The sequence below is a fragment of the Stenella coeruleoalba genome (genome assembly GCF_951394435.1).
Source record: "Stenella coeruleoalba genome assembly, chromosome: 1".
Lineage (NCBI taxonomy): Eukaryota > Metazoa > Chordata > Mammalia > Artiodactyla > Delphinidae > Stenella > Stenella coeruleoalba.
This window is the reverse complement of record NC_137169.1, coordinates 9,203,042-9,231,041: the sequence shown is the minus strand read 5'-3', so window position 1 is coordinate 9,231,041 and position 28,000 is coordinate 9,203,042. Positions and strand designations below refer to the sequence as shown.

At 52.6% G+C, this 28,000-nt stretch overlaps 1 protein-coding gene across 1 annotated transcript; it reads right to left on the bottom strand.

Moving 5' to 3' along the window:
• Nucleotides 1–27,588, bottom strand: MFN2 (mitofusin 2). Its single transcript, XM_079915360.1, has 19 exons — nt 27,407–27,588; nt 26,060–26,195; nt 21,573–21,751; nt 17,379–17,514; nt 14,188–14,350; nt 13,380–13,504; nt 12,557–12,665; nt 12,337–12,444; nt 10,545–10,698; nt 10,310–10,377; nt 10,049–10,170; nt 8,520–8,646; nt 8,005–8,109; nt 7,627–7,729; nt 6,600–6,820; nt 5,863–6,018; nt 4,248–4,444; nt 3,307–3,441; nt 1–2,080 (listed from the first exon to the last, which is right to left on the bottom strand). The coding sequence occupies exons 3-19, from the start codon at nt 21,745–21,747 to the stop codon at nt 2,011–2,013; spliced, it is 2,274 nt and encodes a 757-aa protein (XP_079771486.1). The 5' UTR covers nt 21,748–21,751; nt 26,060–26,195; nt 27,407–27,588; the 3' UTR covers nt 1–2,010.
• Nucleotides 27,589–28,000: the final 412 nt, after the last annotated feature.

Here is a 28,000-nt window from a genome sequence, read left to right as displayed (position 1 = left end):
CCAACTAGGTTTTATTTTAGTGTTCAATATTATCAGCAATGATACAGGAATAATTCAGGCAAATATATCACCTTAAATACATCAGAGAAAAAACCCACCATGTCAAGCACATCCTGAACTCCAGCAAATGAACATAAAAACAGAGGACGAAGTCAGCAGCATTAAATTAAAGTGCTTTTTGCCACAGTTCTTTCAGAGTCTCGCCCTCAGTGGTGTAATTTCAATTTTACTTATTGTATAAGAAGCTCAAAATCTCATTCACTGCCCAGAGGCTACATTCAAAAAAAATTCATGTTTAGTTATTCTAAATAACCCCCCCCCAAAAGCACAAGATTCATTGGAATTGTGTGACACTGATTTCTCCAGACACACTGGGAGGTAACCACCATCCAGGCTGGCAAAAAGCTCAGAGCGTCGTCCCGCCGCACGGCGGCCTCGGCCAAGTCCATCGCTTTGTTCCACGCACCAGGGTAGACTGAGGGTTTGAAGGACAAGCGGGCACCTGGAGAGCTCGCCACCTGCATGCCACCCGCCAGTGAGCAGAGGTCACCAAGTCATTTCCCCAAAGTCGGAGGGCGGGTGGATTCAAGAGAGCAGGACAAGCCCCACCTCTCTGCCTGAGCCTCTTTCTGGGAGAGACGTGCTGCTGGCTTCTAGGAAGTTCTCTGACCTACCCTGCAAAGGCTGTCACCCGAAGGCTGTTTGCCCCAGACAGTTAACACCTTGGAGACAGGAACCTGCCCCCACTTTGACCGGTAACAATCCCCAAACTCAACAACAGGAAACACTTCTCAAAATCAACACGAGGCCCCATGTGTCACCTGGAGGCTCTGGGATCAGGGAGGGTGGGAGGCTGGGTGCTGGGTTCCCCGCACTGTCTCTTGGCCACGTGCAGCATCGCTGGCACAGGAGACTGCATCCAGAGGTCTGGTGGCCAAGGGCAGCTTGGGTCGAGGTGGGGTGAGGGGTGGGAACATGTCTCTTATAGAGCATCAAGCTAGTAGAGTGGGCTCTCAGACCCCACGAACCCCTCACAGAGCGAGGTCAAATGCAAGGTCCTGTTCTGCATCAACTCCAGATTCTCTAGCTGTCCTGGGAGGGGCCCACTCCTCTTAGCCTGCCGCCAAGGTTCCCTCCTTCCGCCATCTTTCCTTCTACTACATCCTTTAACTATCTGCACCAACCTATCTTTCATAAATAAGAAACCAGACTGATAGGCTAAGGACCGAAACCAGAACAAGAGACAGAATGAGGAGAAGGAGGCAAGCCTCCCCCCATCACGGCCCCGGCCGCCTGTGACAGCAGGGGCACTGGGACACGCCCTCCACACATGCCAGTCAGCGTTCCAGCTACCTCTGCACTCTCAGCCCCGCCACCAAGACTGAAGGGCTGGTCTGGAAGGCTCTGCAGATGGGATGAGGTATGAAAGCCGAAGGACCAAACTGACACGTAAGCCACAACCATCCTGGGACGGCCTTGGCCTTCCTGGAACTGTTCCCAGCGCAATCCGGGAAGAAAATGCAACCACCTCCTAAGGTGGCCTTTCTCTGTGGGTGCGCTGGGGTGCGTGGTAGGCAGGTGCGCGTGGGTCAGTGTTAGCGTTGGCTGGAGGAGGGGGTGTCTTGCCTGATATCCTTAAAGGCCCAACCAGGCCTTCTGCAATGCTGGCTGATCCCAAGACCTCATCAAGCAATCATGATTCTCAATCAACAGAGCCTGACAAAACCGAGAATAGACTCGACTTAACTCCTCAGTATCATGCTGTCCAGAGTCATCATTGAAAAAAACAAGTCTCCTTTAGGGGTATGAGCTGGAATATCTTCCTGCAACAGCAGGCAAAGGAGGGGGAAAATAACTAGCGTCTCAGGGCTCAAAACGGTGGGAGACAGTGGGTGCTTTCATTCTCACGGTGGCGGCAACGGACAGGAGCTGCACGTGGCCCTGGTGGGAGGCCCCTCGCGGCTGGCAGCGCTGCCCCTCCCTACGCGGGCTCCGGCTCCGGGCTGCCCACTATCTGCTGGGCTGCAGGTACTGGTGCGTGAACATGTTGAGTTCGCTGTCCAACCAACCAGCTTTATTCCTGCAGAGAAACGGTTACCTTGTAGCAGTAACAGCTGATAACAAGTAAGAGCACTGTGTGCCAAGGCCAAGTGCTGCTCTACCGGACGCTTGACTTGTACAGACTCATTTACTCATTATCCCTCCAATAACCTCCACTTCACCGATGAGGAAAATGAGGCCCAGAGAGGTTCAATAACTTCCTACGGTCACGCGACCAATCAGCGGTGGAAATAAAATCAGGTTTTTCTGACCCTCAAGCTCTGTGTTTGCTTCATGCCGGGACCACGGGTAAGTCCCTGGACTGTTGGGAACAGTCTTCCTGCCTGTCAGCAGGAGGCTGGGCTGCTCACACGCAGCCCTTTTCAGGTTCACCCTGTCGCTGCAGGTGACAAGCAGCAGAGACACCGCCACCCCGAAGCCACACGCCGCGTGAGATTTTCCCGGGGATGAGCAGCGTGTCTCTAGAACACAGCTGTCCCAGGGCAGTGGGCGGGGAGGGCAAGGCCCACCAGTGCCCTCTGATGCAGCTCCCCTCTGTGCTGACGTCAGGGCGGGGGCAGGAAGAACAGAGTCCCCGTGTGCTGATGTTATCCCGGCCTGAGTGGGCCGAGGGCTTCTGCAGAGCACGCGCACACTCAGCTCTGTGACTGTGTCATGAAACCTTACTCCATTTCACAGACGAAAGCAATGAGACATAGGAAAGCTCAGCGATTTGCCCAAATGGGGGTGCCAGGACCAGAAGCCAGGACTCCTGACTCCTGAGACCCATCCTCTCCCCAGCAGCCTGCTGCTGGAAGCTCTGACTTTCAACAGAGACCCTACGCAGACCTGGGTTCTGCTCCGGGTTCTGCCGGTCACCGGCTACCTGGCCGGCTCCCCCGTGGACACAGATGCTGCCGTGCCGCACCGTGAAATGGCGGAAAGTGGGGGCCGGGTGTAGCCCACTGTTCCCGCCGACGGTAAAGGACAATCAACGTGTGGAGTGTCACAGAGTGCTGGAGCCTAGCACGCCTGGATTCTTCTCCTCCTGGCTTGACCACTTACTGTGGGATCCCAGATAAGTTACTTAACCTCTCTAGGCCTCGATCTTCCATTTTATAAAGTGAAGGTGATGATACGTCCCTAAAGGGACGCTGAAGATGGGACAGCACGTGTCAAGTGCCTGAGACACCACGGTTAAGGACGTGCCTGTGAGCTGTAACCCCAGGGACCAGACCTCCTCTGCTGCCACATGGCCAACCTCACCTGAGCAGTTTGGCTTTGCTCTGCAGTGAATCAAGAACCTCAATTTTCTTGTTCATGGCGGCAATTTCCTGCTCCAGGTTCTCCCGGGTGACATCAACTTGCTGGCACAGATGAGCAAAGGTCCCAGACAGTTCCCTGAGGGGGGAGAGTCAGGATCAAGCAGGCCACGTCGGTGGTGAAGCAGCCAGCCCATCTGTCCCCTGCGCCTGTCCTGGTCTGTCAGAATTGTCCCCGCCCGCTGCTGAGGCCGCGGACATCACAGCCACCACACGCGCTAGCGTCAGCACAGAGCAAGAACCCGGAGCACAGAGCAAGGCGCCCCGGCTCGGGCACAAGAGACCAGGATGCAGATCGCGGCCCCGCTGCTAATCAGCCGAGTGCAGGAGACACATGACTCCTCTTCACATCTCCGTTTCCTCATTTTGAAAAACAAGGTGCCAGTAAAAACGTCTACCTCAAAGGGCTCGGGGAGAAAATGAAGAGTTAGGTGCCAAACGCCTAGCAGAGGGCCTGCCACATAGCAGTAAAAGGCAGGCAGCCAGCGCCTTCCTGACCACCACCCAGAGCAAGCCATCCATTCCCACCTGCCCTAAGATACGCCATGAAGAATGGGCTGTGGCTCAGAACATCAAAGCTACGCCCACAACCCAAGCCCTTCGAGGTAACCTTTAAAAGATGGCTACAGGTAACACCCCTCGTCTTCCCATGTCTTCCTTCCTTGGGAGACCAGAGGCCTACTTGGTCCCAGCCCAGGACGTAAGGTGTCCCTGGAGACCCCTCCCCCATCCCTAGCCTCCACGCTGGCGCTGCACAGCTGAAGGCCAGAGTCAGACAGCACTCAGGGCCCAGTGGTTTCCAGGTCAGGTTAGGAGGAAACCTAGAGGGCAGTCCTGAACCACGGGAGCCGGCACCGGCCCCTCGGGGCTGACGGGGCCACTCACTGCTGGACTTGGTGGCTGCAATTGGAGCCGGTATAGCTGATGATGAGCTGCAGCTTCTCGCTGGCGTACTCTACAAACTGGCGCTTGAAGGCCCTCTCCTTGGCCTTGGCGGTCCAGGTCAGACGCTCGTAGACGTACAAGAGTCCATAGAGGCCAAGGGAGAGGGCGATGAGTCGCCAGCCCACAGCCTTCCACACCTGCAGAGGCACAGTGGTCAGCTGGCACAGTCCCTCTGCCATCCCACCGCCCATCCTCTCAGCTAGGACTTTCCCAAGAGCCTCTGTGCTTCTACTCAGAACACTCCTTTCAATGTCTTCCTTGGTCTCACTGAGGCCAGAAGGGCAGGGACCTTGTCTAGTTTGGAGACGAGGGAAACTTAGTGTGGGCCACACAACATGACTTGTGCAAAGTCCACCTCTGTGGTTGTGAGCACCAGAAGCACAGATCCAGGCACAGAAAAATCTTAAAGATAAACGTTGGAGTACTCTGAAGGGACCTTCCATTCTGGTGACACTGACAAGCAGAATTCTGCACATCGGTCCTCAGTAGATGGCTTCTTTTGGTCTGGTTTGTAACACTTTGGTTGGAGGCAGTGTAGTTACAGTCAAAGAGCACTGGACTTGGAGCCAGAAATCGAGGCTCTAGTGTGAAGCTCTTCCTTGGCTGGTGACTTGGGCAAGTTTGTTTACACCTGTTTCCTCCCAAAATAGGAATAACGGCCCCCACCCAATTCTCAGGGTTGTTTGGGTAAAATGAGACACTGACTGTAAAAAGGGTTACATAACCATCAAGTGTCAGCTTCTCAGATCATGACCCTCTGCCAGGTCACCATCTGTGGAAAAAACCAGAGCATGTACCATCCACAGCCAGGAGGGAGGGGACCTCAGCTCCAGCCCGCCCTAGTCTTACAAGCTGAGAATGGAACTCCTGGCAGCTTCGTTACGGTTACGCTCTGCCACCACTCCACAACTCAAATGACCGTGACAAAGAGAACTTTCCCACATCATCAAGAAAATCCAAGGCATAAATAACTCTAGCTGCAGTGTGTCTTGGGTCAAGACATGGGAGTACCCCAGTAATCAAGAAGGCAGCCTGTGATCTCAGGCCTTGGGGCAGAAAGAAAGGGCAATAAAACTGCAGCTGGAGAGACAAGGGTTCAAGGCCCAGCCTGGCCTCTTTCTGTCTCAAGCCCTTGCAAGTTTTGCTCTCGGTTTACTCACCTACCAGTGAGAAACTCCTGGTCATACCCACCTCTCTAGAACCCAGGTCCGTCAATTTCTCAGGTCACTTCCCTACCCTACTGGCCCTACAGGGGAAAGAATATGGTCCTGGAGTCAGATGGGGCCAGAGTTCAAATCCTAGCTGTGTGTACTTGGCAAGCCAACTGCAGATGTTCTTCTGTAGAACGGGAACCTAAATGTCACGTTAGTTGAGTGAGACTTAAATAAGTCAATAAATGTATGTTAAAGGGCTAAGGCTACACGGCTCCTGAGATCACAGCAAAAAGTCATCACGGATGTGAAGTGCAGGGCCGATGCGGGGACACCCACCAGACTGTGCCTCTCGGTCCCCACACACCTGCCACCCCCCTTCCCGAGCAGGGCTTGTCACTGACCACTCCTCCAACGACGAGAATGCCCATGGAGGTCCTAGAGGTCAGGGAGGCCAGGCCGGTGACCATGGAAACCATGAGCTCCTCCTGGGTGAGGGAGCCCTGGGGCAGTGGGGGCATGCTGGGGTTGGCCGGGGTCAGGGGCATGGGCCGCTGCACCTGCAGAGAGAAACGAGGCGGGGCTGAGAAGATACCGGCCAGTCTCTCATTCTAGGGTCCAGAACAGGGGCACGGGGAGTGGCTCTTCAATTTCCCAAAAGGGAAAATGAGCTTCACATGTAGCAGAGAATTTAAGCTCCTAACAGACCTGCCGGCCCAAAGGTGAGCACTGTGGGGTACCACAGAACAGGAGCAGTGGCCGCCCTGGAACGCTTCAGCACAGGTCCCCAGGTGTGGGACGTGGCCCGAGAGCAGCCCGGGCAGTAACTCCAATGGTACAGAGATGGGGGGGTTCAACATCCAAACATGAAAATGGTGGTATGTGGACAGATAGGTCATCTATATTTAATAGTTACATGCTCACTTTAACATGTAATAGAAAAAAAAATGCAGCTTGCATTTGTAATTTCACAAATATTAGTGCTTAGGATAAAGCTAGGTTGATTTGTGGCAAAAACCTGACCGTGGCGGTGGCCCACATGCCACGGCTGTGACCTCAGGGCACCCCTTTCAGAACAGTTTGTGTGCCTGGGGTGCAGACTGACCTCCCTTGATGCCCGAGGGTGCGGGACTTCGCTTGCCTGTTCGTTGTAGCCCATCAAGGCCCGGCGGCTGTTCTTGGGGCCCAGGAACCTGTTCACCAGCATGGTCCACCCGAGAGAAAAATGAAACTCGATGTCCTCCTGAAAGTCGGCACACAGCTTGTCGCAGTTCAGGTCGTAGCTGAGGGAGAAGCACTGCCGAGGGACCAGCAAGTCTATCTGACTCCGCATGGACACAGGAAGGAGGGGTTTCAAGCCGTCTGTCAGGAACAGAAATGCGGAGAAAGCACAGCAGCTCAGCCCCGTGCCACGCCAGGGCTGAGCCTCAGAACACTCGCTGCGGCCCAGGATGCTGACGGTGAGGCCCAGAAACCAGGCCTGGAAGAGTGGGCCAGTGGGCGAGGGGATGCAGGCCAAGGTTCCACACCAGCTAACGTGCGGATTTAAGGAGCAGGCCGAGCTCTCAGCCTCTGCTAGTTCCAGGTGGTAACACAACACACCCCCACGGGGACCTCCCTGGTGGCGCAGTGGTTAAGAATCCGCCTGCCAGTGCAGGGGACACGGGTTCGAGCCCTGCTCTGGGAAGATCCCACGTGCCGTGGAGCAGCTAAGCCCATGCGCCACAACTGCTGAGCCTGCACCCTAGAGCCCGCGAGCCACAACTACTGAGCCCACACGCCACAACTACTGCAGCCCGCATGCCTAGAGCCGGTGCTCCACAGCGGGAGAAGCCACTGCAATGAGGAGCACACGTACCACAGCGAGGAGTGGCCCCCCACTCGCTGCAACTAGAGAAAGCCCGCGTGCAGCAACAAAGACCCAACGCAGCCAAAAATAAATAAATAAATTTATTTAAAAAATTAAAAAAGGATGCCCTCCCCCCACGACCGACCCCCCACGTCTATGTGTGGAATGAACTCATGACACATGCCCAGAACCCCAAGGTATGGAGCTGACTCATCATAAAAGGTGACAGACAAGGAAAGGCCGTTACTTCTGTAGACTGGCCTGGAACTGATCTTTGGGCAGCCCAGGGACCAGGTCCCGAGGCCCCCACAGCACTGACCTATCATCTCCTGCTGCATGGTCTGCAGGGAGCTGGTGATGGCCGTGGAGCAGCGGTCCGACATATTTCGGCCCAGTCCTTCCTCTATATGGCGGTGCAGTTCCTGCAGCCAGAAGAGAGGTGAAGGGAAGCGGCGCCCTCTGCCAGAGGTTCCCTTTGGGGAGCCCAGGGACAGGGAAATCCGAGGCTGGTCAGCCCAGGCCCACCAGGCGACAGTGGCAGGCAGGCCGCATGGGAGCCCGGGGCTCGTGTCCCCGGCTGAGGGGCCCTGACTCAGAGCAGCAGGGCTGAATCGCCGTCTGCTTGGTGATCCCTTCCAGTAGCCAACAAGGAATAAGGGGAGCCCCTGCCCAGAGCACCTGCCACTTAACGACTCACATTCTTATAAACCTTGAGGACCACTGGGGAAGGGTGGAAGTCCATCTGGTACTCGTCCACCAGCACAGAAAGGCGCCGGATCTCCTCAGCCATCGCGGTGGACACCTACAGCAGAAGCAGCATGCTGGTAAGCGTCAAGGAGGAACGTGGTTCAATTCCGCAGCACCAGGAGAGAGTCTAACAGACTCTAACACACTGGATATCTTTCCCCTCGCCCATGCAGTGTCCTCAGCTGATCTACGGAATTAAAAGTTTTTGAGGTAGAGAGACTGGCTGACCAAACACTCCTGTAAGATATGGAGGAGAAGGCCCAGAGGAGGGGGGACTTGCCCAGGGTCACACGATGGAAGAGCAAACCCAGGGAGGCGCCACATTCTTGAATCAGGGCCACGACTTCCTCCTGGAAGGCTGAGGAGCCCCCAAGGAATAGGACGTCTGTGTTTTCACTTTTCTAGCTCCCCAGCCTCTACTCGGAGTCCGCATCTCCCCAGTGTGCTTCCTCTCCCGCCTCTCACCTGCCTCTCAACTTCCTCCGTAATCTGCTTAATTCGCAGTTTGTAGTCTTGCGCCAAGAGCTCCAGCTGCTTGTCAATAAATCGCAGCCGCTCCTGCCGCTCTTCACGCATTTCCAGGCAGTAAACCCTGAAAGAGCGAGCTCTGGTTACGCGACGCAGGTCCCCACACGACTAAGCAGAGAAGCAAGAGGTGACGCGGGGAAGCCTGTGTGGGCCCCAGCGGTGATCCTGGCAGCTCCATGCACATCCCCGGACGCCTGCTCTTCCCCTTCCCAGGTATGAGGGAGAGATGGCGCCGACAACTCACTCAAGTTTTCCAAATTTGGAAGATGTGGTGGTGACCGACAGGGGAGGGAGCTTTCAGGGGCTTTAGAACAAGTTCTGCCAATTAATATAGAAAAAAATCACTAGGATAATCAAGAAAAAGAAAAAAGAGGTACTACACTACCCAGAAGCCTGGCCAAATTCCCCAAGTCTGAATTACTGATGGGGTCAGGGAAATGGGAGTTCCAGCACACACTGCTGGTGGGACCTTGGACGGGTTCAGATGTTTCAGAAAGCCACAAGTAAAACTGAGTAAAACTGAAATGCATATACCCTAAGAGGAAACCTTCCACCTCCAGGAATTAATGCTAGACTCTCGCAGATGTGCACAAGTGGACACACAGACTGGCATCCACTGCAGCAGGGTTTGCAATAGCAAAATAATGAAATCTAAAAATCAATCTACGGGAAAATGAGGTACATTCACAATGGACTACTCTACAGCAGCTAACAGTCCTAAACTCCATCTACAGGTATCAACAAGGACAAAGGGCAAAAACGATGCTGAGTGGAAAGAGAAGCCAGGTGCAGCATGATCCCGTACCTGCACATTTAAAGCACTTGCAGAGCAACGTTATGTATTCTTCAGAACTTACATAAAAAGTACTGCTTCATGAATGACAGGACTACACACCAAATTCATGATTGCAGTTGCCTCTGAGGAGTGGGCAGAGGGACACTGGGACAGGGGCTGAAGAATCAAAGGGTATTCAACATTTTTTTCTGTGTTGTTGTTGTGTTTTTTTTTTTAACATCTTTATTGGAGTATAATTGCTATACAATGTTGTGTTAGTTTCTGCCGTATGTCTTTTACTTTAACTTAAAAATATAGCAAATATTGTCAATTCTGTGCAATGGAAGCATGGTATGCTATTCTCTGTACTTTCCTATATTTTAATTTCTCCAAAAAAAGGGTATTTTTAAGAAGTATGTCCTGCTTCAACTCTGAGAACGGCTGCTGTGCTCGGCGCAGCACTGGCCCAAGGCCGCCAACGTGGGCTCGTGGGGAGCCTCGCTGCACAGGCCAGGTGGGACGGACAGACGCCCCACGGCCTCCTCACCAGGCTGCTCCTCGTGGCTCGAATGGGGCCTGGAGGGAGCCCTGAGACTCCGATCTGGCGGCCAGGCTCTGGCCCTGGGCTGGGTCCAGGCCGCGGTGAGGCGGTCACTGCCACGCTCCCTCCTGTCACCTCCGGGGCTCTTACCGCTGCTCCTGCGCCGCAATGTGCAGAGAGTCCATGATGAGGCGAACAGCCTCCGCAATCTGCTTGGCCCGGACTGTGTGCTGCTCAAACTTGGTCTTCACAGCCGACTGGGAGATGCACTCCTGGAACACAAGAGGCACAGAGTGGGGCAGAGGCCGCTGGCCAAGGGCCAGGCTCTGGCATCCACTGCCAGGGACACGGCTGGAAAGAGCCGGGGAGGCACAGAATCGCCAGACACCAGGATCAAAGGCTTGTGCTCACCTCAAATCTCCTCTCAAAATTCTGAAACTCAAACATCCTCACTTGAAAGCCTTCTGCAAGAGCGCCCCCTAGGAGAATTGCACCACATTAGTCGAGAAATAACTCGCAGCCGAGAGCTTCTCACTCAGGGCTCTTCTCACCACCTCGTGCTCAGAACTGTTTCTACTGGCTGACTTAGTGTGAGACCCAAAGACTCAAATGTTCGGGAAAAGCAAGAAGCTGGTTCCATCGTCACCTCCTTCGGGCATGCCCTGGGCCTTCTGGATCCTGGCGTTGAGCACCTCCTTGGCAGACACAAAGAAGATGCGGTCTCCAGCCTGGCCTCGATCCACCACGCCCAGCTCGTCCACCAGGAAGCTGGTACAGCGCTCCATGTGCTGCCGCCGTACCTGGAGCCCAAGCAGACGGGCGTTACGTGAGCAGGCAGGGTGCAGGTGGGCCCCTCCTGATGGAGCCCGCGGCCCCCAACTGCTTCTTTTCTAAAACACAGATAATCTGTTAACACAGCTCAGGATTCAAAAGGTACAAACACACATGCAGCGACCATCTCCCACCATCTGTTCTCCAGCCACCAGGCTCCCCAGAACCCACGTCACAGGGGTTCCCTCGGGTACAGCCTGTCAAAGACAGCTGGTGCATCAACAAGATGAAATGCTTACATGTGCCCCAAATTGCCTTGTTAGAGCCTACAGAGTGTCTCACTTTGGCGCCCCAGAAGGAAAGGAACCTGGGTGGGGGGGGGGATTGGTCAAGAAACCTACACCTGGACTCTGTACTGACAAGCTGAGTCTACCCTGGGCCTCGTTTATTACATGAGTGGCCGCACCCCAAAATCCCTCCTAGCTCTGAAGCCCTAGGGTTCTACTACTGGAACTTAAAAGTGATGACAGCCTCTTGTGGACACCTGCCACATGCCAGACCTTTTCTCAAAGTTAACAGATTTCATCCTCTCAACAACTCTATTATATCCAACTCACAGGTGAGGATTTCCCGGAGGGATTAGGGAATTTACCAGTCACACTGCCCAGTGTCAGCCTGCTGACTACGTGCTTTATCATCACCCCATATCACCTGTCTGTTACTCCTTTTTCTTTCATTTCACGCATAAAAAGTAAAGCATTCTGAGCTGTTGGTAAGAACCAATTATTCTTCACTCCTCTTTTAAATTTCTTTCCTGGATGTCTTTCTAAAGCTAAGCCTGTTCTATAATGATTAATTCTTTATGAACTAAATAAAGAGAGCAAGCAAGGGTGCAGCAGCTAACGTGGTAGGGATGCTTCTCAGACCTGGAAGAAAACCTTTTGAAGAGTAGAGGGGTCCGGGAAAGCGAATGGGAGAAGTGAAGGGTTTGCGTTTTGTTGCTGTTGTGTTTTTTTGCCGCACCACACAGCAGGCAGGATCTTAGTTCCCAGACCAGGGATTGAACCCGTGCTGCCTGCAGTGGAAGCGTGGATTCTTTTCTTTTTTTTTTTTTGCGGTATGCGGGCCTCTCACTGTTGTGGCCTCTCCCGTTGCGGAGCACAGGCTCCGGACGCGCAGGCTCAGCGGCCATGGCTCACGGGCCCAGCCGCTCCGCGGCATGTGGGATCTTCCTGGACCGGGGCACGAACCCGTGTCCCCTGCATTGGCAGGCGGACTCTCAACCACTGCGCCACTGGGGAAGCCCCTGGAAGCACAGATTCTTAACCACGGGACCTCCAGAAAAGTCCCAAAGAGTTGTTTTTGTTTTTTCAGTTTGTTTTTGTTTGGTTTTGTTTTTGCCACACTGCACAGCTTGTGGGATCTTAGTTTCCTGACCAGGGATTGAACCTGGGGCCTCAGCAGTGAAAGCACTAAGTCCTAACCACTGGACCACCAGGGAACTCCCACGAAGGGGTATTTTTAAAGCCATCAGCGACCCCAAGGAACACCCGGGACTTCTTTGGTGCTGAAATTCATTCAGGGATGTGGCCTGGGAGAGCATAAAGAGGGTCTGGGTAGACACATGGGGTAGCATTCCGCAAACTGCTGGGTAAAGAGGCACCCACCTCCTCCATGTACTCAGGCTCCGAGGCGGACGCGTCCCAGCGGTTGTTCAGGATGAAGATGTTAGGGCGGGACAAGCGCTCGCTCACCTTGTGGAAGAACTGCTTTTCCTGGATGGGGGGGAAGACCTCAGTGGGGGAGGAGCTGTGCCAGCCGAGACCCTGCCAGCCCGCCCACTCAGCTGGGTCCTCGGAGTGTGGGAAAAGGTGGAGGAGGGGTTACCGTCTGCATCAGGGTGGACTCTGAGTTGGCCACCAGCACGAACACATCGGCGTCCAGGCAAAATTTGTCAATCCAGCTGTCCAGCTCTGTGGTGACATCGATGCCAGGGCTAGAGGCGACAAGGATAAACTGTCACCGGACACACAGACCATGGGCCCCATCCTTCCTGCTCTGAACAGACCTGAGGCAGCCAGGCAAAGGAGAAAGCTACAGAAGGGAGAGAAATTGGGCCTGGCCCTTATTGGAGGGATTTTTACTTTTCATCTCATATCCTTCCAGACTCTGAAAATGTGGTTTTTGCCATACACGTCTATCACTTTTATAAAAACGTAATGATCTGAATTTTACTTTGGGGGTATATAATTAAGGTGAAGCTCTGTATTTATGTGAGTCTTGCAAGCACCCTAGTACCCCACTTCTTGGTATAGTTACAGCCTGTCCACAAAGCAGGTGCAAAGTGTTCCTTTGAGAAAAATAAAATACAACATGGACCTCACCACCGCAAGCTCCACCCCCCCGCCCCAAATAAACACACTAATGTTGGGCTGAGGCTGAGAACCTTCCCAACTTTTGAGCATCCTCCCTATCCCTCTTTACAGGCCATCACTGGGACATCTTCAGGGCCCTGACACCTGCCCAGGGATACAGTAACCAGACCCTGGAGGAAATCCAAGAGGCAGGAAGATTTGGTTGAGCCAGTTTGAAAAGCAATACTTAAGCAGAGCAACAACGGGACCTAGGGGATCCTGGCCTGGATGATCCAGAAATGGAAACCTGGTGCCCTCCCAGTTTGGACCTCCTGGGGAGGCACCTGCCCTCTTACCTGTCCATTAGCACAAGGTCATCTTTGAGAAGCGGACACTTGGAGTTGGGCCACATCACACTCACCAGGCTGCCGGCATGCAGCTGCTCGTCCTGGTGAAGGGCGTGGGCCAGCTGGTTCACAGTCTGATGGGAGAGAAGGGAAAGAAAGATCAGGGCTGAGGAAGAGCCTCCAGCGTGGAGATTTCCAGTGCCATGTGGCCACAGCACGATGGCCTGAGACTGCTGCCTGATCTGCTACCCCTTTTTCTTTCATTTCACACATAAAAAGTCAAGAGCTGGGAGCTGTCAATAAGAACCAACTATTCTTCACTCCTCTTTTGAGTTTCTTTCTTGGATGTTGTCCTAAAACTGAGGGTTTTCTGCATTAATTAATTCTTTATGAACCAAAATGAGCATCTGGCCCCAACCAAGAATGCAGCTGGCTCTCAGAAAAATGAAAACACGCAAGCCCCGAGCTGACGTGTCAGAATCACAGAGCAAATGCAGGGATCGCTCTCTGGCAACACGCCAAAGAACAAGGCACATATGCTCTTCATCACAAAGAGAAAAGGCCTGCCCAGCAATTCACAAGGACTGTGAATCCCGACTTCAGGCGCTCCAGCTTTCAGACCCTCCCTGAAGCTCTCGCAACTCCCAAGCAGCCAGGCTAGGACAGGGCCTCCCAGACTCTACCGCAGTGGAGGGCACTGCCTTCTCCTTAGAGCTTCCAGTGGTCCTGGCACAGTGGATGTGCTGGTTGGTCTAAGCCCAGATTTAACCCACCAGCACGCCCAGGACTGAGAGTCGGGCCGGCGCTGTCCCCTCACCTTGACACTCCTCTTCTCCTCTGAGCCCTCCGTGAGGAGGAAGGCCTCGTGGCCATCCGTGCCCTCCACCCGCAGGAAGCAGTTGGTGGTGTGGCCGATCCCGGAGGGCAGCACTTTGTCCCAGAGCATGGCATTGATCACAGTGCTCTTCCCGTTGCTCGTCCTACGAGGAAATCCCGGCTGTCAGTGAAGCTACCACTATCTGCGTCTCAGGCTGTCACTAAGAAGTTACAGCCTGGAAGTCCAAAGTCTTGTTCTCCACAGTGAGACGTGTGCCCAGACAGGCAGAGAGGGAGGGCTCTCTGTGTTTATGAAAATGCTGGACAAACACCGTGACCCGTGTCTGTGATGTGCTCCCGGTTCATCACGGCAAACCAGCCTACGAGGGGCTCCCTCGGTGTGGCACTGGCACGCAGACACTCACTGCCCTCAAGGGAGCCCACCATCGAGCTTGAGGCTCTCAGCATCACTCTGGAGATGACCTGACTCCGAGGGACAACCCACTCCTCCTCTTCTACTTGGAACCACTGACTCACCCCCAGGGTGTCTTCCTCAGTCTAAGTGACCTCAGCTGAATGACCCCAAAGTCCCTGGTTTTCTACAAAAGGCCAATTTTGCCGCTCTTCTCCCACCATGCTCCTCCCAAACATGAAGCCCCACCTGTCAGTCCCAGCTGATAAGGGCCTGCTACAGGGCAGATTACTGTAGCATTCTTGCCCATCACACCCCTTTCCGACATTCTGGGTCTTGAAAACAGCTCTACTCTGCAGACTCATCTCTTCAGCTCACCAAAGCCAGGGCCACACCTCTGAGGGGAGGACGCAAAATGTCAGCCCAGAGGTCTGAGGGCCACCCCGAGGTGATTAGGGGCAGGGGTGGCAGAGTGCCAATTCCTCAGGCTACCACTGTGCGCACAGCACCCAACCGTCTGGGTGTCTTTTTTTTTCCTGTATTGGGCTTTGCTTTTTTTAAAGGTGCTGTGGTATAACACGAAATATGTTCGGTCTTTGTCCCCAGTTCCTGGCACAGAGCTCCTAAAACCCTTGGAATTTCCTGAGTGGCAGGAGTGTCTGCAGTTACTCATAAGGAGCCCCTGTTGGGCACACCTGTTTATGCTAGTAAGGTGACTCAGGTGGGGCCCCCAGGCAGCCTCAGGATGGGCTGGTCACCAGAAAGACCAAGTGATAAGAGGGTTGGGACTTTCAGCCCCACCCACTGACCTCCAGGAAAAGGAAGGAGGGCGCTGTGGATTAAGCTCCACAAAAGCTCTTGAACAATGAGAACTGATGAGCTTCAGGGTGGAAGGCAGTGCACCTCAGCTCCACAGGGACAGAAGCTCCTGTGCTCAGGACCCTCCCAGACCTCACCCTGTGTGCCTCTTCACCTGTATCCCTTACAGTATCCCATACTTATATACTAACCAGTAAATGTAAGTAAATGTTCCCCTGAGCTCTGTGAGCCGCTCTAGCAAATTAAGAGGAGGAGGTCGTGGGAACCTCTGATCTATAGCCAGTGGGTCAGACGCCCAGGTTTCCGAATGGCACCTGAAGCGGGGGCGTCTTGAGGGACCGGGCTCTTAACCTGGGGGTTCTGACGCCACCTCCAGGCAGCGTGTCAGAACTGAGTTCACTGTGTAGGCCACCCAGTCAGTGCCCACCGAGAACTGGAGAAGTCCTTGGTACTGTGGCAGACGTTCCAGAGGTGCCTACCAGACCACAAAGTATAACAAGAAGGATATCTGAGGGCTAAAAATATAAAGCACTTAGAAGAAAACATGGGGGAAAAGCCTCATGACACTGGGTTTGGCAATTTCTTAGATATGACATCAAAAGTATAGGCAAAAAAGTATACATAAATTGGACTATATCAAAATAAAATATTTCTGTGCGTCACAGGACAGTTAACAGAGTGAAAAGGCGACCTATAGAATGAGAGAAAATATTTCCAAATCATATGTCTGATAAGGAATTAAATCCAGAACCCCTACAACTTAAAAACAAAAAACAAAAAAACCACACCAAAACGACATTAAAAAAACCCCCAAACAACCCAATTTAAAAGTGGGCAAAGGACTTGAATAGCCATTTCTCCAAGGAAGATATACAAATGGTCAACTAACACATGAAAAGCTGCTCAACATCACTGATCACTAGGAAAATGCGAATCGAACCTACAAGAGATACCACCTCACACCCTTTAGGACGGCTACTATCAGAAATACAGAAAACAAGTATTGGGAGGATATGGAAAAACTGGAACCCCTGTGCACTGCTGGTAGGAATTAAAATGGTGCAGTCGCTATGGAAAACAATATGGTGGGTAGTTCCTCAAAAAATTAAAAACAGGGGATTTCCCTGGCAGTCCAGTGGTTAGGACTCTGAGCTTCCACTGTAGGGGGCACAGGTTGGCATGGGTTCAATCCCTGATCGGGGAACTAAGATCCCGCATGCCGTGCAGCGCGGCCAAAAAGAAAAAAAATTTTTAAACAGAATGATCATATGGTCCAGCAATTCCACCTCTGGGTATATTCCCAAAAGAATTGAAAGCAGGGTCTCAAACAGATATTTGTACGCCCACGTTCATAGCAGCATTATTCACAATAGCCAAAAAGTGGAAGCAACAAGTGTCCATCATGGATGAATGGATAAACATGATATGGTATATACATACAATGGAATATTGCTCAGCCTTAAAAAGGAAGGTATTCTGACAACTGCTGCAACATGGATGATTCTAGAGGACATTATGCTGAGTGAAAGAAGCCAGTCACAAAAAGACAAATACTGTGTGATCCCAGTTACCTGAGGCACCTCGAGTAGTCAGACTCATAGAGACAGGAAGGAGAATGGTGGTTGCCAGGGGGGTGGGGAGAGGGGAACGGGAGTTGTTACTTAACAGGCAGAGTTTCAATTTTCCAAGGGGAAGAAGTTCTGGAGATGGACGGTGGTGATGGTTGTACAACAAGGGAATGTATTTAACGAAACTGAACCATACACTTAAGAATAGTTAGATGGTAAATGTTACGTTATGTGTACTTAACCACAGTTAAAAATAAATAAGAAGGAGAGCACTGAAGCATGCCAGCTGCTTCTCTGCCTTGGGGCCCTCAGGCTGTGATCCCACACAAAGTGCCTGCCTCCCTGCCTGCCCCCCGCTGGGAAGAAAGAAGGTATGAGGGCTTTGAGACTCACCGGCCAAAAAAAGCCACTTTCATGTGCCGCCGGGCCAGCACCTCGCTGATGCCCCTCACTTTGGACAGGTAACCTCTGACGTCCAGAACCTGTTCTTCTGTCGTAACAGGGTCCAGTTCCGCATTCCTGTAGGTGTCTGGAGGCGGAGATTGAAAATGGCTCACCCCACGGTCAGAGTCCCACAGTCACAAGTCTGGAAGGCAGGGTCCACCACCACGGCTCCCTGCTACTCCCTACTGTGGGCCGCAGTGCAGTGAAGAACACGGCTTGGGGGGCTTCCCTGGCGGTCCAGTGGTTAAGACTCCAAGCTTCCACTGCAGGGGGTGTGGGTTCGATCCTTGGTGGGAGGTCGCGGCCAGAAAACAAAGAACACAGCTTGGGAGCAAGTCTGCCTGAATCCCAGTGCAAGAAGTGCTGGTTCTCACCTCTTCCTGGCTCTTTGTGACCCCAGGCAAATGAACCTTCCTGGTCTTAGTTTCCTCACCCTTAAAACACAGATGACAACAGTACCTACTTCATGTGACTACTGAAAGGATTAAATGGATTAAAACACAAAATCGCTAAGAATGGGGGCAGGTACCTAATTAAGTTATATGTTTCTTACTTAACAAATACTTACCAAGTTCTCACTATATGCCAGACACTGTTCTGACTACTTTTCTTTTTTTTTTTGTAATTTTTATTTATTTATTTTTGGCTGTGTCGGGTCTTCGTTGCTGCACGTGGGCTTTCTCTAGTTGCAGCGAGTGGGGGCTACTCTGTTGTGGTGCATGGGCTTCTCATTGCGGTGGCTTCTCTTGTTGCGGAGCATGAACTCTAGGCATGTGGGCTTCAGTAGTTGTGGCTCGTGGGCTCTAGAGCGCGGGCTCAGTATTTATGGCTCAGGGGCTTAGTTGCTCCACGGTATGCGGGGTCTTCCTACATCAGGGCTCAAACCCGTGTCCTCTGTATTGGCAGGTGGGTTCTTAACCACTGCGCCACCAGGGAAGCCCCTGATCACTTTTCAAATACGGTCTCATTTAATCCACGGCGTGTACCCATCAGAGTTAGCAGATGGCAGAGCTGGGATTGGGACCGGGTCCCTCTGCACCTTCACGAGGCCCTGCCTGCTCTGGACCCGCTCGCTGCTCCAGCCAGGTCTTGGGCACCCGCTGCCTCGCATGCTGCCTCACCACATCCCCACACTTGCCACTGCTCTGGGCTTTGCTCAGTGCTTCCCCACGCCCCTCCCCTACTCTGAAGAACTAATGCACCGCCTCACGGTGCCTGGCTCTTTCCCACTTAGCCTGCCCTGACCGCCCCTGAGTCTGGTCCCCTTGTTTATGCTCCCACAGCACCCTGTACTTCTCCTGTCTTAGCCCTTATCTCACCACAGGGTAGCCGCCTAGCTCACCTGTCTGCACCACCTACCACGTGAAGGCCAAGCTGTCTGATCCCAGCACCCAGCGCTCAGCAGGTACACAATGTTCACTAAGCAAACAGATACTAGGATCACTGCACTGCTTCTTCCCAGGGCCCTTGACAGGCAGGTGGATAACGTACGATGACAGACGGGAGCAACTGAGCAAGATCCTGACCCCATCCCATCTAGTACTTGCGCGAGGAAGGTCACGAGCTGGCTGGACAGCAGACGGGTGTTTGCCCCTCAGCACACTCTTGCTGCAATGGACTAAATGTTTATGTGCCCCCATGTGATGACGGTATGATGGTACAGCTGACCCCTGAACAACACGGGGGTTAGGGCGCCGACTCTCCACACAGTCAAAACTCAGCATGTAATTTGGTCAGCCCTCCGTATCCACGGTTCTGCATCCCCAGATTCACCCATGGATTCTGTACTACTACATAGTATTTGCTATTGAAAACAATCCACATATAAGTGGATCCGCGCAGTTCAAACTCATGTTATTCGAGAGTCAACTGTGTATAGAGATGGAGACCCCATGCCTGGGATTAGTGCCCTTACAAAAGAGACCCAAAGGGCTAGCCAGCCCCTCCTGCCGTGTGGTTACATGTGACGATACAGAGAAGAGACAGCAGTCTAGGAAGCTGGTCCTCGCCAGACACCAAATCTGCCGCTACCTTGATCTTGGGCTTCCCAGCCTCCCGAACTGTGAGAAATAAAGGTTTGTTGTTTACAAGCCACCGAGTCTATGGTATCTGTCACAGCCTCCCAAACAGACTAAGGCACTTGTGAACCACTGGGCTGACAGGCCCCAGCACGCAGAGCACTCCCACAGCATCCAGAGCACGGCGAGCGCGTTTCAGAGATGCCCAGTGAGTTTCCCCCGCAGCTGGTGCCACGAAAGGAAGTGAGCAAACCAACAAGACCTCCCCACATCCACTGGTCACCCGCTACTCAGACCCATCAACATTCTTCCCTTATGTGGGCACCGGGGTGTGGCCTTTGGACTGCGCCCCAGAGGAAGCTGGCTCTTAAGCCTGTGGCTACATTTAAAAGAAACAGGCAGTAGGCCAACAAGCTCTTGTTACCTGCCCTTTAGAGAACAGTCCCAAGGCAGTAGCCAACCCCTTCGCTAGCCAGGACAATCCCAAATACATCTCAGGATCGCTCCAGTGCTTTCCCTTCTAGTCCGCCAATACGAGAGGCTCCATATTTTCACAAAAAGAGAAACCAAAACACCCACTCCTGATGCCACCACACAAACACCTTCATTATTAAGCACGTGTTCATCCACAGAACCATCTGAGTGAGTCAGAGCATCACAGAGGGTTAGTCTGGGCTCCGGCGGGACAGGGGCCTGGTCTGTCCCATCTCTGCAGGCACAGGGCCAGGCACACCAGAACTATTGCTAAACAAACGATAATAAACTGGAATAATTGCAACCACCAATCTTATAACCCTGAAATTCAAATTTTTAAATGGAACCAATACTTCGGGAACGCCTCTCCTGCTTCAAGCACCACGCTGAGGGCAGGGCATAGAGTCCATGCTTAGTCCATTCGGGCTGCTCGAACAGAACACCATGACTGGGGGCTTAGACACAACAGAAACGTATTGCTCACAGTGCTGGTGGCTGGAGGTCTCGGATCAGGGTGCCGGCCTGGTCAGGTGAGGGTCCTCTTCCAGGTGGCAGATTTATTGTTGTATCCTCATGTGGCGGAAGGGGGCGAGGGAGCTTTGTGGGGTCTCCTTTATAAGAGCACTAATCTCAGTCATGAGGGCTCCACCCTCGTGACATAATCCCCTCCCAAAGGCCCTACATCCTCACACCAACACTTTGGGCCTCAGGATTCCAACATGTGAACATGGAGGGACAAACATGTACACCACAGTACTGGAACTATTTCCCTTCTTTAAAGGGAGCTAAAGTAGCAACCTGACATGTAACCCAGCCAGAAGCCAAGGTGCTCCAGTGGAAAGCAGAGCGTGGAGAGCAGTGTGTCCCAGGGGCGTTCCCATTGAACTTTTAGGGTTCTGCAGACTAGAATTTGGAACCCCCTGGTCTCACCTGAGCCCCTCTTTCACAAATGAGGAAACCAAGGACAGATAAGATTCAGCTACTGGGTCTTCACTGACAATCCCAGGACCTAGAGCCAAGGTGTGCCTTCTAGAGAGGGAGTCTGAGAAGCCGGTGGCTGGACTTGGTGCTCAGAACTAGTGGGGCCCTGGGAACCAGTCCTTCTCTGCTGACAGAGCAGGGATTAGAGGTTGGGCTCAGATTAGTAACTAGAGGAAAAGGTACTGGTGACACAAGTTTCTTATTCATAGTCCTGTTGTCTAAAAATATCAGTGAGAGAACACCCTGGTCAGGAACAACCAACACCCGGACAGTGCCCGGACTGCTGGCAGCCAGACCGGGCCAAGGAAAACACCTGGGATTTGGAGCCAGAGACACCCGGGTAAAGGCCGCTGTGTCACTTCCAAGGTATCAAACAACTCTCAAAACCTCAATCTGCTTGTCTCTTAGATGAGGAGACGATTCACCTACCCCTCGTGACTAAATGGAACAGAGTTCGTAGAATTCTTCAATGACAGGTCCCTTGTTTTCCTGGCCCAATCTCCCCGGAGTCCAATTCCATGATTCCAAGAGCAGAGCACCACTGAAGGTGACAACCCATCTGGTCATGAGCTCCTCAAGAGCAGTGCTGTACTTCCCCATCCCCAAATCCTGCCACCTAAATATTGAGGCTGACAGGCGTGGGCCTGGCTGAGTGGGTTGCCTGTCTCACCTTCAAGGAAAGTGGCGCTCTCCTGGATGTAGGCCCCCAGCTGCTCAAAAATGCCATTGATCTTCTTCTTGGCGGTGACAAAGTGCTTGAGCGGGGAAGCATTCACTTCAGCCATGTGTCTCTTATCCTTCTTGACTGTGATGATGGAGTTGCATCGAGAGAAGAGCAGGGACATTGCGCTGCAAGAGAAAGAAGACACGTGAGCGAACCCAGGGACACCCAGCTCAGGACGTTCTGCTGGCATGCAGCGGGGTGCAGCAGGGGGACAGGCACCAGCTCGAGGGTCCATCCTGAACATGGGCCCTCCAGGACTAGATCAGGGACAGCAAGATCAGAACCAGCACCTCAAGAGTAGGAAGGGACCACTTGGGCCTGTCTCCATGTCACACAGTGTGGGCACCCAGGGCCCTGAGCTCAGGTCTAGCGCTGGCTGTTCCCTGTCTGGTGAACAGGGACAGGCCTGCCCTCCCCATTTCAGAGAGAGACAGAGGGGAACCACAAGGTAACACACAGAGAAGCCCTCTTCCTAGCCTTATGCAGAAAAGAGTGACAGAAATTTCACTTATTTCCTATACATCACCCCCCTGAGAAAAAGCGCTGAATATTGAAAGCAGTGACAGCATAGTGACACTCAAGGTCAGGCCCTCCCACCACCCTGCCCTGGCTACTCTGCTGCCCAGTCCTGATGGCCCTAATTCCTAACAGGTTTTTGGTGTTTGGTTTTATTTTTGGTTGCTGGGGAGGGGTGGAGGAGTGGATGGCAAGGAAGGGTGATCTTCAAATGAGAGAGGTCTACTTCTACAATTTACTTAAAAACGTTTACTGTTCTCTTTCATTTTAAATGTGTACACTGTAGAAAATGTGGAAACTAAAGGAAAAAAAAAATCCACAACCCCACCATTCTGTGACAGGCACCGTTAACATTTGCCTATCATCAGTCTGTTTTTGTGTGGGTAGCTCTCCTGCTCTTATTCAATCACACGCACATCTTTGCAGGCTCTTTTTCTTCACATGGCAATAACATGCGAGGGGCCATGAGGCTTAACTCCAAAGCCCTAGAGATCTTTGCTCAAAGTCAAAAGAGGGAGACAGACCAGAGAAGGTGGTCCCCAGATGTGGCTGGGCATCCCTGGATCGTTCCTCAGAGTTCCCAGCTCGCACAGTGCCATTTCTTCAGTAGAGCCCTCAGACACTGGGAAGTCACAGGGAAAAGGCCTTTCTGAGGATGAGGGGAGTGTGCACAGCTGTGTGTGCCCGGTTCTGCCCTCCTCAACACCCAGCAATTTCTTGTTGGCCCCTCTCCCCCAGCCACCCTAATCACGCCGCTCTCCACCAGACCCGGCACTCGCTCTAGCTGGGAAATGACAGCGCATTGCCCACAAGCGAACATACACGAGAAACTGCCAAAGCATTTGAACCAGTTCCTGAGAAGCAGAAAGAACATCTGGAACAAATGCATAATAACTGAAAAGTGGCCCTTAGGAACTAACCATCCCAAAGGGTGGGCAGAAAGAGAGACACACAGGGAAATGGGGACCCACAGGTTTTGCCTAAACCTACCAATTATTTTGCGCTGTTCCTGATTTCTGGGGAGATGAGAGAGGAAAGTGAGTGTGTGTCCCCCTCCCCAGGAATACACCACAGCTGGGAGATTTTCTAAGCATGGAGCCCACGTGTCAAAGGCTGAAATAAGAAAGACAGCAGAGCTCTGAGAAGGGGAACTAGGAAGAAAATACCACTGGCTCCTCCAAAGCAGAAAAGGAGAGTACATTGAAATCAGGCTTACTGTGGCCCAGCAGGAAAGACTCTTAGAGAAACAGGGGATATGTGTAAGCAGAAGAGGAAAGTCACCGAAAGGAGAACTGGGTCTGGGATGGCATGATGTAGCTAGCATTATAGATAGATTCTGGAATCAGACAGAGCTGGGTTCAAATCGTGACTGTAAATATCTCGGCTGTTTAAACCTCAGAAGCTTGGATTCGTCACATGTACAAGCATGATATCACGTAGACCATGAGAAGATTAAAGATGACATGGCACGAACTCAAAGGTAGTTTTACATGTTATAAAACAACAAGAGTAATAAACTCCACCAGCAAGATCACAAGACTTCCCCCTGGAATAGCCAGCCTTCAGGGGAGGGCAGAGGCAACTCCTCCACCAGCACACCCACAGCTGCCTGACGGCTGCCATGGGGACCAAGGACACAGGTCAGCTCAGGGGCGAGGCTCCGCAGTGCCCCACCCCAGAAGTGACTTGCTTGCAGGCAGCAAGTTCTCAGATCAGCTGGGCTTTTAGAAGCAAGTGCTTTCAAATTCTGGTCATTGTTTGCAAGTCCAAAGGGTATGACACCAAAGGCGTTAGTGTTCAGTAAACGCAAGATTTAAAAGCATACACACTAGTTAAAGCTTAGTGCTTCCAGGTTACCTGGTCTGCTCAGAGTGCAGCCCATCCAGGTGCTGCCCTGCTCTCACATTACCCAGCCTGCAGCTGCATGTCCCGAACCGCCAACCCCTCCAAACTGCTTTCTCTGCCTCTGTTCGTGCCTGAGCTGAGATTCTATGTTCGTGTTACACATGTTGCTTTCAGCCTGGAATCCTCTTTCCTTATTCACCCATTTGGCCTACTCCTCCTGTCCTTCTAGACCCAACGCTAGTGTCACCCCCTCCATGAAGCCTTCCTTGACATCTCTGTGGAGGCCGTGCAACCTTACCAGACTTTTGGCTTTTTTTTTCGTCATACTTTCTCCCTGTCTAATCTGTGAGCTTCTAGAAAGCCAGTCTCTAATACACAGCAGTGACCTATTTCCATTTCTACTTTCCTCCTCTACAACTGTAAGAGACAGCGTTTGAGATAGTGAATGCCCTAAAGGGGATTACCTTCCTACCCTTCCAATCCTGGAATACGTATATTTACTTTTTTCTTAAAAAGCAGCCTTTGGCTAAGTATGTTTCCTACTATTTGGAGTTCAGTGAGTCAAGAGAGTTAAACAAATCTTTCAGATTCCAGAATGTAATCCTTCCAAAGAGCAAGCTGGGCATACGTACGTGCACAAACGGACCACAGCTGCAAGTACACACACACAAGCCAAGATAGGGCCCCAGCTATCTTGGGGTTCCACCTGCTGGCTTCCTATGCTTCTAGAGCTGGGGGAAACAGCTGGTTCCTGTTCCTCCTCTGGAAAGCCCTGACAGCCCCTACTTCACCGCAGCGCTCACAGCAGGCAGGCACAGCCAGTCCCCCAAGCACAGCTGGGCCAGAGTTGAGCTCCGGTATCAGCTATACACTACGTGGCACTCTTCAAGCTGTTGTGACCGCCTCAAAGCGCTCCTGAGGTCGTGGTTTCAGAGAGTTTACAGCAGCATTTCCCAAAGCGTGGTCCACAGAACTGCAGTGGACAAAAATGATCCCATAGCAGAATCAATCTGTAAAACACTATGTGCTACAGTCCCCCTCCACTGGAGTACACGAGCACAGCAAAGACTTTGGGAAGGAAGGCCTGTTTAACTGTATTTAACGCAGCATTTCACAAATTTATCTGCAGAAACCCTTCTTCCATGTCACAGTTTTTAAAACCCTGTGGGTCATACTTTGGGAAAAGCCTAATTCATCCTAGTAGTTTCCCACTCCCACCCCAAAAAAGTGCTGGGGGCACAATATTAACAGATATTAACCTAAGACCAGAACCAAACCCAATTCTAAACTGCTGTTAGGGACTTCCCTGGTGGTCCAGTGGTTAAGACTCCATGCTCCCAATGCAGGGGGCATGGGTTCAATCCCTGGTCAGGGAACTAAGATCTCACATAATGCAGCCAAAAAAAAAAAAAAAAATTAAACAGCTATTAGCACTCCCAGGTACTGAAAAGCTCTGCCTCAACCTAGGCTGTTAGTTAAGGAGGATTAAGTGCCTTGGGTATAAGGATAGCAACAGCAAAATTCACCACAAGGTGTGTCTGGATCCCAGGCACAGTCCCTGAATCCACACCACCTCTTTACCCAGTTTCATGCAGAGCAGCTCCTAGCAGGGAAAATAAAATGGATCCACGGACTGTCTGCTGGCACAACTGGAACAGAGGAAAAGCTGAGAAACTGAAACAAAAGAGTATGCAGGGTAAAGGGGCAGAGCAGACTCTTAGAAGAGCTGAGATAAGGAGCCAGCGGGCCAGCGTCTGCTGGGCAGAGACGGGGAGGGAGGAGCCAGCACAGCAGAGAACAAACGAGGGAGAAAGAGACTCATTCTTCCGGGAGCCCAGAGATCCCAGGCACTTTCTGAACAGTCAATCTTTAACCGGGCTCTCTCGGCAACCAGTGAACTCCTCCATGGAAGGTAAAAGGAACTACAGTTCTTTCCAACGTGGGTTGGAATGCTCCAGCTCCGCGCAGAGATGACCCCATCCAAGAGACTTGCTGCTGGATGGCCAGCAGAGTACACCCCTTTCCCCTCCACCCAGATCCAGGGTGCCAGGTGTCACAGCCACCCCACTTACTTTATGGATGGTGAGAGACCTTCACAGGGTGGGCATCATGGACATGGCTGGAGGCAAAAAGATGAAAAGAATCTGAGTTCTCCTCTGTCCTGTCTCAGGTTGAGGTTGGCTACTGATTGTGTTGACTCCACCAATTCTGAGTTATTGGAAAGGAAAAGGGACATGTCAACAGGGCAGAAAAAAAAAAAAAAAAAGCCAAAGAAGTCTAATCAGGTTTAAAAGCCAAACAAACTCATCCCCGAGGGAAGCTTACTCACTGAGGTATTGGGGTGGTATGTGAGGAAGTGCCCTGGGGAAAAACACAACACACAGGTGCGAGGCCAAGCCCGGGTGTGCACAAACACGTGTTCAGACGTGTGCTGGTGAGAAGCAGGGACCCTGGTAAAGGCACATCCAGAGGGGTGACAGGAGGGGGCAGAACCAGGTCAAGGACTGGGCTTGAGGGCTGTGGCACTGAGGATTAGAGACGGGAAGGTGGAGTTGAGAGAGAGAAGTGGAACTTACTGAAAGCCTCTATCTACCAGATGTTGTAAAATATCTTACTTAATTCTCAATTCCATGGTGCAAAGAGACGCTTGGAACACTTAAGAGATTTATGGGCTGCTGGTTAAGCGGCCAAGCTGGGAACTGAGATATCACCTCCCGTTGACTGTAAAGCTCACTTATTTTCAATTATGGGAAGCTGCCTCACCCGACCCTTGGGGATGGGAAGGGTGACAGTCTGGGAGGAGAGAAAGAGAGTAAATAGAGAAATTAAAGAAACAGGGCAATCAAGGCTTAAAACAGACGGGACTGGGCAACTCTGTCTTCAAGCATCCAAGCAGCTAATTATTCGACATTTTCTGTCTGCCCTCTGTGTGTGTGTGTGCTAGGCGCTAGAGGTAGAGATGGATAAAAAACAGTCCCTGCCCTCAAGGAGGCTTACCGTCCACTGAGAAGCCAAACAAGAGACAACTGTGCGAGAGCAAGAAATGCCCAAATTTGGGGAAGTCAGAGCAGGGCGCCTACGGTGATGAACGTAGGCACCTCTCGCGCTGAATAAGTGCAGGCAAATACAGAGAACTGGATGAGAAATGGGGAAAGGGCAGGGGTGGGATGTGGTGGAGAAGGGTGAGAAAGCGGGGGTGACAAGAAGCCTTAGGGGACCCCACTCCCGAGTCCCGCGTCCCGCCCCCTCCTGTCAGGGCCGCTGAGGGTCCGGCGGCGAGGCCGGAACGTGGGGACGTCCGCCGGCCCGGATCCTGAGCCCCCGGGAACCCGGCGTCTCACAGGCCCACGCCGGGGGACTCAGGACTCGCCGTGCTGGCCCGGGCCGGGCCCCACCACCCGACGCGCTCGCTCTCTCACCTTCACCTTCCCGGCCTCCCGGTGGCCATCATAACCCCGACGTCACCAACACGCGCCCCCCAGGCGGGAGGAGGAGGCAGGACGCACGCGTCACCAGCCGCCGCAGGTTCGCCGTTCTGGTCCCAGTGAGTCGCTGGACTCCGAGCTCAGCAGCTTCCACCCTACTAACGCTTATGGGTCAGGGGTCAGCTGGCTCAGCGCCTGGAGAAGCGCCTCAGCGATCTTATTCACCGCCCAGGCGTCCCAAGCCGATGACGTAAATTTCGGGTCTCCCGCTGCATCATGGGGGCTGTAGTTCCGCCAGGCGCCGGTAAGGGCTGGGGTGGGCGGGGCCACGAGCTGTCAAGGGGAAAAGAAACCAAGGGCGTGGATTAGAGGTTCCCGCTCTTTCGTTTGTTGCCCCAGAGCCTGACCCCAAGGACCCTGTCTGCTCTGGAATCCAAGCTTGCGTTTGGTATTTTAGACAAGAGCTCTCAAGAGTAAGACAGGAAGCAAGCCTGGGCCTGCCGCCCTTCAATTGACTTTGAGGAAGTAAGAACAGCAACAGTCCCTGAGCAGGCTACCTAACATACATCGTTTTGACTTTCACAGCGG